Source organism: Rhopalosiphum maidis, chromosome 1, assembly GCF_003676215.2.
Source record: "Rhopalosiphum maidis isolate BTI-1 chromosome 1, ASM367621v3, whole genome shotgun sequence".
Classification (NCBI taxonomy): domain Eukaryota; kingdom Metazoa; phylum Arthropoda; class Insecta; order Hemiptera; family Aphididae; genus Rhopalosiphum; species Rhopalosiphum maidis.
The window spans coordinates 3,156,422-3,167,633 of NC_040877.1; the positions used below are offsets into that span (position 1 = coordinate 3,156,422).

The 11,212-nt window shown below is 28.7% G+C and overlaps 2 protein-coding genes across 2 annotated transcripts; both read right to left on the minus strand.

Annotated features, from left to right (window-relative positions):
* Window positions 1-2,514: 2,514 nt before the first annotated feature.
* On the minus strand, window positions 2,515-3,457 carry LOC113554579 (protein GVQW3-like). Its single transcript, XM_026958522.1, has 2 exons — window positions 2,999-3,457; window positions 2,515-2,745 (listed from the first exon to the last, which is right to left on the minus strand). Exons 1-2 carry the CDS (start codon window positions 3,455-3,457, stop codon window positions 2,515-2,517), a joined length of 690 nt encoding a protein of 229 aa, XP_026814323.1.
* A 3,945-nt stretch (window positions 3,458-7,402) lies between these two features.
* On the minus strand, window positions 7,403-9,095 carry LOC113548318 (enoyl-[acyl-carrier-protein] reductase, mitochondrial). The gene is made up of 4 exons (XM_026949130.1): window positions 8,742-9,095; window positions 8,452-8,685; window positions 7,978-8,258; window positions 7,403-7,892 (listed from the first exon to the last, which is right to left on the minus strand). Exons 1-4 carry the CDS (start codon window positions 8,925-8,927, stop codon window positions 7,490-7,492), a joined length of 1,104 nt encoding a protein of 367 aa, XP_026804931.1. The 5' UTR covers window positions 8,928-9,095; the 3' UTR covers window positions 7,403-7,489.
* Window positions 9,096-11,212: the final 2,117 nt, after the last annotated feature.

The following is an 11,212-nucleotide window of genomic DNA, read 5'->3' on the forward strand; positions in this document are numbered from 1 at the left end:
AACCATATTTTACATAGATTATGAAGTTAATTACTCAGATTTCTGATTTTAATACACATAAATCATTTTAAATTGTTCTAATGATAATGATATATTATTTGCAGTCTTGTAAATTAAATTATTAACTTGTATTAACTAGTAAAATATTATAATAACAAGTTATGATTTATGATACTTATGCTTTTAATAAAACAATAAAACGTAATACATTTTTACATGACTTAAAAATTCAACAATTATGATTAAATATTTATTATGTATTTTATATTAACATTTAACTATAAATTAAAGGTAATAAATACGTATTAATAACTGTAGTTATAAGATAGGTACTGACGTATAGTGACGTTCCTAGTGAAAATTTACTGATGCCTGCATTATGTCCACATTATTGTGTTCGTAATTATTTTTATGATATAGACTTCAGACTCTTAACTCAGTTAGTAGAGCGATTAATAATAATATTTTAAAGTTACAATATTTATTTATTTATTTATTTGGCTCCTGATGGTAATTGCAGAGTATATACACGTAAATAATTAGTTATGATATAGATTAACTTGAAATTATATAAAATAGAAATACTTATAAGAAATAAAGTTGTGAATGTAATTAATAAAGTATTAGTTATTCAATATGAAAATAGTATAAAAGAAAAGAATTAAGCATACATTTAATTAATTATATTATAAAAATTCAAATATGAATGCCGAAGTTTAGATTCACAATCATAATTGAAATCAAAATCATCGAAATTGTCTCTTAGATTCATTATAACTATAAGATTGAATAATAAAAAGTGATTATTGACGTCGTATAAATATGAGAATATTCAACTATCCGTGTCTAATTTGTATTATTATTATTTATTTTTATCAAGTTTTTAATGACTTACATGAGTGTTAAATAATTGGACTATGATAGTAATATGAAGTTTTTGGAAATCGTTTCGTGTGACGCCATCTATGATAGTATTATAGTGATGACGAGCACATGCTAATCGAGCAGGCAATAAACTACTAATATTACCATTAATTAAAAATTCTAGTATTTATAATCAATGATACTACTTAGTAACTAAATTTTGTAAAAAAAAAAAAATACAATTTACACATTACAAACTTTGAGCATTGAATAATGATTAATATAAACATAAATATTTATGATTTTTTTATTTTTAAGTAATAATTACCATTCGATGTAGGTATACTGTATAGTGACTATAATAATAATATGTTATCCACTAAGAGTTCATTAAGTGGTTAAAAATGCGTATCGTTATTTTATGACTAAGCGTCCAACTGGTCTGAGCCACGCGTGTTTCCGTGTTATTATAACGCGTCTATGTTTTTGATCATATTATGTTATTTAATATTTTTCCTAATACCTATAACAAATTATGTATTAAAATAGTAGCAGTGGAAAGAAGGACGAAGTTTTTGTTTATTTATTTATTGCATGTTCTAATATTAATATCGCGTGATCCATATTGTCTAACAATGAGGGTCTGTGGGGTGCGGATGTATAATATACATATATTAACTCGTGTTTCCTGTAGATAATCGATGTAAAAATGTACATAGGTAACTGAGTAGGTAAAAATGAAGTATAAGAATCAACTACAACTCTAACTTATAAATACGCTTTAATACGCAATCACGAAATAATACATTTTTGAAATTTTTTCGGATATGTGAATGTAAAACTGTAGAAGTAATTAGATATATAAATACATCACGAATACATTAATCAAGTAATAAATTATCACTATATATATATATAGTATACATATAATCACAGGCGTGCGCATGGATGCACCAGAAGTTTCATGTACTGCACTTATTACATTTTTTAGGCCGATTGACCGCGGTGGTGCAAGTTATAGCCGCTTAGTCAAGATCAGCAACAGGCCGACCTAGTCAATTCATTATTTAATAGAATTAGATAATAAAATGTACCTAGTTTAATTTTTCCATTAGAGTAATAGACAATAGATACTTTGAACAGTTGTACCTAAATACAATAAATAGGTCCCTAGTCAAAATTACGAACTGTAAGTAATTATAACATAGCATACCTGTATATCATACAATTAATAATTTTAGCTGTTCAAAATTTATTTGACTGATAAAAAAATTGACTGCTCTATTCTGTATACTCCCCATCTGCGATAAAACAGTCGTGAAAAATAGTCGTACATATGTGATATATGTACACAAACACAATGCTCGAAAATTGTCAATAATGTATAAAACAGATTCAGCTTTATTCAAATTGCATGAGCAATATTTGACCTAGTATTTCCTGGTAGTATCAAGATGGTAAGATTCTTTATAAGAATAAGATTGGAATTGGTTTTAAATCGTTTACAAAAGAACATAGTATAAACGATGCGTGTTTCTTTATCGATAGTTTTCATATTAAAGTTAGATTTTATTTGTACGAGGTGTGATCAAAAAATACCGGGATTTTTTTTTTTTTATTTATTTAAATGTACAAATAATATTTCAAATATTAGTCTGCTTCAAAGTATTCATCGCCCGATGTTATACACTTGTTCCGTCTTTCCTGCCACTTTTTGAAGCAGTGTTGGAAGTCTTCAACTTTAAGTTGTTTGAGTTGATCCACTGCATTCTTTTTTATTGTTTCAATATCATCAAATCTTTGTCCTTTGAGGTCAGTTTTAATTTTTGGAAATAAAAAAAAATCATAAGGGGCGAGGTCTGGCGAGTAAGGGAGGTACAACTGGAATTTGTTTATCAGTTAGAAACTCACGGATTGATAAGGCAGAATGAGCAGGCGCGTTGTCGTGGTGTAACAACCACGATCGATTTTGGAACTGATCTGGACGTTTCTTACGGATTTTTTCTCGTAATTTAATTAAAACTTTTCAGTAGTAAGTCTGATAAACCGTTTGATCAGTTGGAACAAATTCGTAATAAATAAGGCCTTAAATATCGAAAAAAGTAATCAACATGGTCTTCACGTTAGAACGAACTTGTCGAGCTTTTTTGGGTCTTGGTGAAGTTACTGATTTCCATTGGGATGACTGTCGTTTAGTTTCTATGTCATAACCATAGATCCAAGTTTCATCACCAGTTATTACATTTTTAATGAACCCTGGGTCATTTTGTATTCGTTCTTTCAAACTTTGACAAACTTCAATTCGATGATTTTTTTGATCTTGAGACAACAATTTTGGGACCATTTTTGCACAGACTCGTCTCATGCCTAAATCTTCAGTCAAAATAGTTTGACATGATCCAATAGAAATGTTACACTCACTAGAAAGTTCTTTTATCGTCATTCGTCGATCTGATCGAATAATTGTTTGTACTTTTGCCACCATTTCCACATTTCTCGATGTTGAAGGTCGTCCAGCACGAGAGTCATCATTAATGTCTTCACGACCCTCAATAAACCTTTTATGCCATTCAAATGTTTTGGACCTGCTCATCGCTTCATCTTCAAATGCTTTTTTAATAATTTCAAAAGTTTCAGTCGCTGATTTACCCGAGTTTAACGCAAAATTTAATGCAAACACGCTGCTCAAGTTTATTCGACATGACAAAAACGGCAGACACACTAAAAGTATCTGATTTACTAACAAGTAATTTCGTTTTAAAATGAACCATAATTTTTAGATAAAACAGGATCAAGCATATATGGTCCGTGTGTATATATATATACACACGGACCATTAAGAGTTAATTTTTTAGTTCGAATGTAATTGGGCTATCGGAAAATCAAAATTTTTTGATTTATTTTAAGTTTGATAAAGATCAAAAGTTCAAATAAGATTCAACTTTGAATTCATGAGAATTTCAGATTATCTTTATCGTACTTATAGCTACGTGGTAGTGTGCTATACCAATATACGTTATAGCAGTTGTCAGATTCATAACCACATGCAATGCCTATGTACAATTGACTCACAACACGTACTCTCCTATACGGCTATACGCCTCGACAATATTGACGTAAGTACGAGTATTTACAGTCATTTAGTCATCTTTATAATCTCGAAGTATTAGCAGGCATAATACGCACGTGTGGTGTGTGTGTGTGTGTGTATAATGTACGCAGTGTTACCGGTGTGGCACGCGTGTCGCGTACTCTGCTGGAGCAGCTTCATTGGATATTCTGTCGTCGTGCTGGTTTAATGTATTCTTATAATGTGATTATATAATAACACAATATATACAGCAGGTATATATTGGTATAAAGGTACTTACCTTTTATTTTTTGATTCTATTTTACGACGGTCCGACGTGGCTGTGATCGATAAATAATCAATATGCAAACGACGACGGTGTGACTGTACAGGTATACCTTATACCATTTATAGATACATATATATATATATATAATGATTGTATACGCGACACAGCCGTCACTAGATGTTTTTTTTTCGCGCGACCGATACGTGAAAATGGAAGATGTGCGTCCGTTATTTCCGCATGTACAGGCGGACAGGAACTGCGACGACGAGGGCAAACGCATAACAAACCGATGAAAACTACCTGCAGTGTATTTAATATCGTATAATTTTGTGTACTTATATATATTATTTTATATCCTCTACGACCAGAAGTCGTGTACTCATGTCCATATACAGGGTGCAGCGCGTAACACCGTGTGTTTGTCTCTCGTTGCTCGCCTATAAATACTACAGTTGAAAGTTACTCAGTGGAAATCGGTGATTTTATTATTTAAATGTTTAAATAAATTATCGTATTTAGATGAGTATAATATAGCGGGTGTCATAAATAATATAATAATATATAAATCCTTTTTGCATTCAACTGAACAAATTGTGTGTTATTATATAATTTTGATATCTGCGTGAATTTGTCCCGTTATCAACTTAAAGGTACAAGAACATCCTTTGTGTCTATACTTTGGGTTTTTACGATAATTTAACTTTTAAGTGATTTACATGGAGAATTCAAAATTGTAATGCAATTTTACGTATTTACTCATAACTCACTTAAAAATTAAACTATTGTAAAAACTATAACCCGTAAACACAGTTAATATTCTATTAGGTCATTTTAAGTTTTATAATATACATTAGGCTATATATTGACTTTAATATCAAACCTAACAAGTAACAACGCAACATTGGTTTTTAATGTTTTTATATTAAAGGTGAATTTTCCATAGGTATAGGTATGTTTCGTACGACGTATGTTTAAAGACGAGGACAACATATGTGGTTGTTTTGTCCTCTTAAGTAGGTACCTACCTATTAATACCTTAATTTCTTTCTTATATATATTATATAAACAGATTTTTATTTCAATTAAACGCTTACAAGATTAACATTTTTACTCATTAGTTTCTGTAGGACAATAATATACTTATATCTAATATGCACTTCAAACCAGTGCCGTATCCAGGGGGAGGGTTCTTGAGCTTAAGCCCACCCCGAAATCTTTTATTTTAAATAGTATGTCTATATATATGTTTTTAAATTATTTCTTATTTTCCTACACAGTTAAATGTGAATGTTTAAGCTACCCCCCTTGATTGTCATCAGTTAATGATGGAAAACACCCTGTATATTATTATATTCTATTAAAGGTAAAATGTATAGGAGCCGCGGCCGTGAAGTGTGTGTATAATATTGTGTGCGCGCTCTCCGTCATCGCTGTGTACGTATAGAGATAGTAATATATAATAGGTTCTTACATTATAATTATATGTGTTTTTTACGCGTATCTACCTACGGTGGGAACATCCTCTTGGTACGAATTTATATTCGACGTGGATGATGGCCTTCTTCCGTTTTTCGCACCACCAGTCGACAGCCTGCTTAATGTAACACAAACATAGTAGGTATATCATTAATAATAATTATTATTTATTTAATATTAATATCATATTATACAACCATTTCTCCATGTATGTATTGATTATAAAAATAGTAGGTACTGTTATACTACTAACTATTATAAAAGTATAAAACTATCTAATATTTGACATTTGTGATCAATGGTATTATAATATAAGTATCACACTCAATACGTGGCAAATTTGATATTGTTTAGATACAAATGATACAATATAATATATATTTATAGTTTGTACGTATATATTTTACTATATATTTATGTTTTCTACTCGATGACAAGATACACGCTCAACCATGTGGAGGCATCGAAATAACTAGACCAATATTTTATTAGATGCACATTGCACATATTATAAAAAATTCCTAGATCTATAGACATTATACTATATTATTATTATGATTATTGTGCTACAAACGTATCCCTGAATTGTTTTGTACAAATATTAAATAAACCAAGGATTATTTTGTATTATATTTTAACTGAAACATAATAGGTATAGGTAGGTATTATATTATAATTTATATTAAGGTGTCTAACAACATAAGGAATCAGTTCCGGCAGTTCCTCAATATGCAATTGCCAATGGATTATATTTTTTAAATTATTGATAATAATTACTTCAAAATAGTCAAAATATAACAAAACAATTTTTTTGTTTGGAGAGGGTCGAGAGGGATGCACAAGTACCCCTTAGTGGCGCCTATGCAATATGCATTCAACTCAAACTGTATTGTTTTTTTTATATATAAATTGTACACAACTTTTAAATGTTAAAAAGAAAAAAAATAACATTTAACTTTAAACTATACATTTTTCTATATTTATTAGTAATTAGTTGACTTGCCTGCCTTGCACATGTATATAAATAATAATATACCACCATAAATATTTCATTGAACCTATACATTGGAGTAGGATTAGAAATAAAGAATAGTGAATAATATCTATATGACTATGTCAATTTAGGTATCAGAGTAATATTATTTTTCATCATATAATTAAATATAATGAAAACCTCAATAAATGTGAATTAGGTTATTAATAAATAATAATTAACAATTTCCATACATAATATAAATAAGAAAATTCATTATCAATTATATTATTATTTAAAAGAAACGTCAGATATTTGAAATGCTTCAAATTAATGTATTTCTAATTAATAATATTATTAATATCATACCTAGGTGGCTTGGTCCAAACAAAAAATCTAATTATTTAACTTGGAATCATATTACAAATTACTAGGTACCTATTAATATTATAGTAAATTAGCAGAAATGTTAAATATTTTTTTCAAATTAATTTAAGTTAAGTCATCATACCTATTTATTACTTTATCTGTAACTATTCCAAGATTAAATTAATAACTACTTAATTTAAAAGATTTTATATTACAATTGATTATTTTAACATAACAGCAATATACTTTAAAAAGTGAACAATTACTTTTAAACAAATTTATTTAAAAATTAGTTAACATTATACTTTAACAATGATTAATTTTGAAAAAATATATAAATAATATATACACTCATAAAATATATAGTTCAGTTAAGAGTATTTTATTGAAACATATAAATATACATTTAAGTAATAAATAATAATATATGCAACAGCAGCAGCATTTATTATTGTAAATTTAAAAAATATTTGTGACCAATGTAGCCTTTTGACGTTATTGTGTTTTCTAATGCTTCATGGAATAAATCTAATGGTAATGTTTTGTAAGCAGGTGCAATTAACTTGCCATTTTTCATAAACTGCAAAAGTTCATTATACATTTGTTCATATTGCTCTGTATGAGCATTTTCTTTACGCCATCTGGTCATCCAAAAACCTCTGAGTTGAATGTCTTTAAATATAAACAAAGCCGTTGGAATAATGACTGGTTGTTTTGACATACCACCATAAGTCACCATCACACCACCATTATTCAATGTGCGTACAACTTCTGTGGAACTTTTACCACCTATATTGTTAATCCCTAAACGTGGTTTTGGTAAAAATCCAGTTTTAAATATATCTGTAGTCCTAAATAAGGAAAAATTAAATGTTAATAAATCAGATAGACAATATTATCCCAAAAATACAAACTGAAATATAATTAATATTGCACCTTAACTCTTCTTCAGTAAGTATGTATGAAGCACCAAGAGACTTAAGATGATTTTTCAAATTTTCTAAATCTGGTTCAGGTCTATTGCGTATAATATTTACACTTATGTAACCAAAAATATTTGCTAATTGAATAACATTCTGACCACATGCACTGTTTGCTCCATTTTGTATAATAACATCATTTTTGTTTAATGGAACAAAATCATGTAACATTCTGTATGCAGTACATGGATTAGAAGAAATACCACTTAATGCATACACATCGGTATCTTTACTTACCTGAAACAAACAAGTATAATTTAAGAATTATGAAAGTAGCTATTTAAAATGTTTACATTTAATACATAAACATATACAATACTCTGTGTTTTTTTATTGTTATAACAATTAAAAGTATTATTATTTAAATTGTTAATAAATTACAAGTCACATTAAATAAAATCTATTCTAATTTCAATTATATACCACTGACTTTTCTTAGCTGTTGAGAATCAAACACACCAGCTGTACACCAAGTACCCATAGCACCATCTGGTATAACTCGATCTCCAGGAACAAGATTTGTAACGCACGATCCGACTGCTACAACATCCCCGACTCCTTCAAAGCCTCCGGTAGTAGGTAATGGTGGTTTTACGGGATATACACCTTGAATAGTGTTAATGTCGGCAGGATTCACTGGTGCAACAATCATTTTTACCAAAACCTTAAACGTATTAACATGTAAACGAACTGTTTGTGTTAAAATAATCAATTGTATACCTGTTTGTCGTCAAGCTTATCAGGTAGTGTATCTTCTATAAGACTGGCCACTTTCAAAGGATCTCCATATTCTTCGTACACGATTTTACGACAGTGCATTTCACGTCGATGGTGTTTGGATACGAGAGATCGCAAAACTTTGATTTGGCTTACTGAATTGATCGACCGAAATACTTTGTGGAACATGGTTACAACGTAAAAAGATTTGTTTACCTGAAACCACGACGCGGTTTTCTAAATATTTTTCTTTTTAACTTGTACACTTAATCGTGCCTATAGAAGATAGATCCCAAATTTACATTTCTCAGCACTCAACGTACGAAATTGTCGAAATTATGATATTAAAAAAAAATAGTAATCATGAATGTATGATTAATGATAACCGATATCAGTTTAGTGTACTAACACCACGGTCAAGGTATATTTAGAAGATTTTAAGACCGTGATTAACGCAACAGTACATTACCATATATTTATTAAGAAACATTCTAATTTATAATATTAATGTATGCGTATTAACGTAATAAATATAAATGTATTAATAGATAATACGCTAGCATTGATATTATATTATTGGTATAAACCTAATAACTATTAAGTATATATAAAATTTAAAAGTATTTTTTAAAACAATTATGTCTAGAAGTCGTATATTCTTAAAAAAACATTTCACAATATTTATTCAAAAATGTCATAGTTTATGTAATAATTATAAATAAAAAACCCAATAAATTAAATAAATGAATTCAGCATTAAATGTAAAAACGACATCACTTCTGCTCGATACGCATTCTGGCGGATACGATAATTCCAGACCTTTTTTTTCGCTTTAAGTTTTAACCACGGTTGTTCGACGTCCTTCCACTATAAAAAAAATAGTGCTCAATGTTCGTAATAAAATCTACGAAGAGTATATTATATAAAATTAATATAAAACGAATTTCGTGGGGGTAATGAAAGCAAACGATTTGTTTTGTTGATTGTTTACTGTACTTTTACTGTTATATTATGAAATTTCTTCATCGCCAAAACGATCCGCATTGATATTTCAATATTTCATATTTGAACATAATATTATATTTATATATTATTAATGGATTTGTATTAAAAATGTAACCATCAAGGATACATAAAATAAACTTTAAACCTCTAAGTGGGTACTAGAAACTAGAAACACTATAGTACTATATCGTTGAAAAAGTTGGTTAGTGAATAGTGAAGAGTGCCATAGACCAGTGGGTCGTGACCTATTTTTGGGTCACGTAAGCTTTAAAATTGGGCAGCGATAAGTCTTATTTTTAAAATAAAAATTAAATTTATAAAATTATATAAAATAAAAAAATAATTTTTTAATTATTAAACTTAGAAAATTAATAAATGAAAATACCTACTAAAATGTAATTTTTATTTATTCAGTTTTAATAGTACTACTGCAAAGCATTAAGTAATTTTAATTTTTTTACAAAGCTTACGTTAGTCGCGAAAAATATGTAGGCCTAAAAAAGTGGGTCGCGAGTCCAATAAGGTTTTTAATAGTTTTGATATAAAATTATCGTTTATCGCCAAAACGATTTGTATTAATAAACTATTTGATATCGTACCTACCTCCTTGAAAACACGCTTATACATTTATAAATTATAATAACTTATAACTATATAATACCTATCATAAGTAGTATAAATTATAATAGAAGAAGAATGACGTTATACAAAATATTAATTGAACAATTTAACCACTATTTAGTATTTTCTTAAGTTTGTTTTTACATCATAGATACTTAGGATTAAGTTGGAGCAGCACCGCATTGGTAATAATCTTAGAGAATTTTTCATATTATGGTCACACTGAGAGTGCCCCGTTTCCGCTTCAAAATTAATATGATATGGCCACCCCTTGGTAATAATTACTGACGTGTCAGTGCAGGTAATGTAGGTAATAACTTACCGATTTGGTATAAGGTATAACACTTAACTTAGGGTGACCATACTTCTAGTTTAAAACGGGATTAGGTATCACATTTTTGAGCATCGTGTCCCCTTGTTCCAACAAACTTAAACGGGACGATCTTTTTCAAAAACACCTGTACATAGAACAATATTAGTACAGTTTTGGTATAAGTAAGCGTCATACGAATTATCAACCACTAACAAGATTTGACTTGATTTCGTCGTTTTTTTTTTAATAAGTCAGCTACAACTTTGAATAAGTACCTTGGTATAATTTTTCATTGTTTGCGAGAATTGCATGCTATTCATATGGTATGCTAGCTGAATATATCTTGACAACATGTTGGTACTCAATAATTTTAACTAAGTAAGTAGTATAAGTTCATGTATTTCTAACAGAATTCAAATAATATAAGGTAAAGTTAATATGATAATTAAAAAAAAATAATACTGTAATATTATATTTTTAAAAATTAACGAATTATTAGTTACTCGATAATTATATCAAAAGTAATTTTAAGTAG

Bases quoted from the DNA above. Each gene is read 5' to 3' on its own strand.
- LOC113548318 (XM_026949130.1), bottom strand. From the start codon at position 8,927: ATGTTCCACAAAGTATTTCGGTCGATCAATTCAGTAAGCCAAATCAAA. The intron at 8,259-8,451 runs GTCAGTGGTATA...TGTTTGTTTCAG, and splicing joins ATTCTCAACAGCTAAGAAAA to GTAAGTAAAGATACCGATGT. The intron at 7,893-7,977 runs GTGCAATATTAA...TTCCTTATTTAG, and splicing joins CTTACTGAAGAAGAGTTAAG to GACTACAGATATATTTAAAA.
- LOC113554579 (XM_026958522.1), bottom strand. From the start codon at position 3,457: ATGAGCAGGTCCAAAACATTTGAATGGCATAAAAGGTTTATTGAGGGT. The intron at 2,746-2,998 runs GTTCGTTCTAAC...AACAAATTCCAG, and splicing joins GACCCAAAAAAGCTCGACAA to TTGTACCTCCCTTACTCGCC.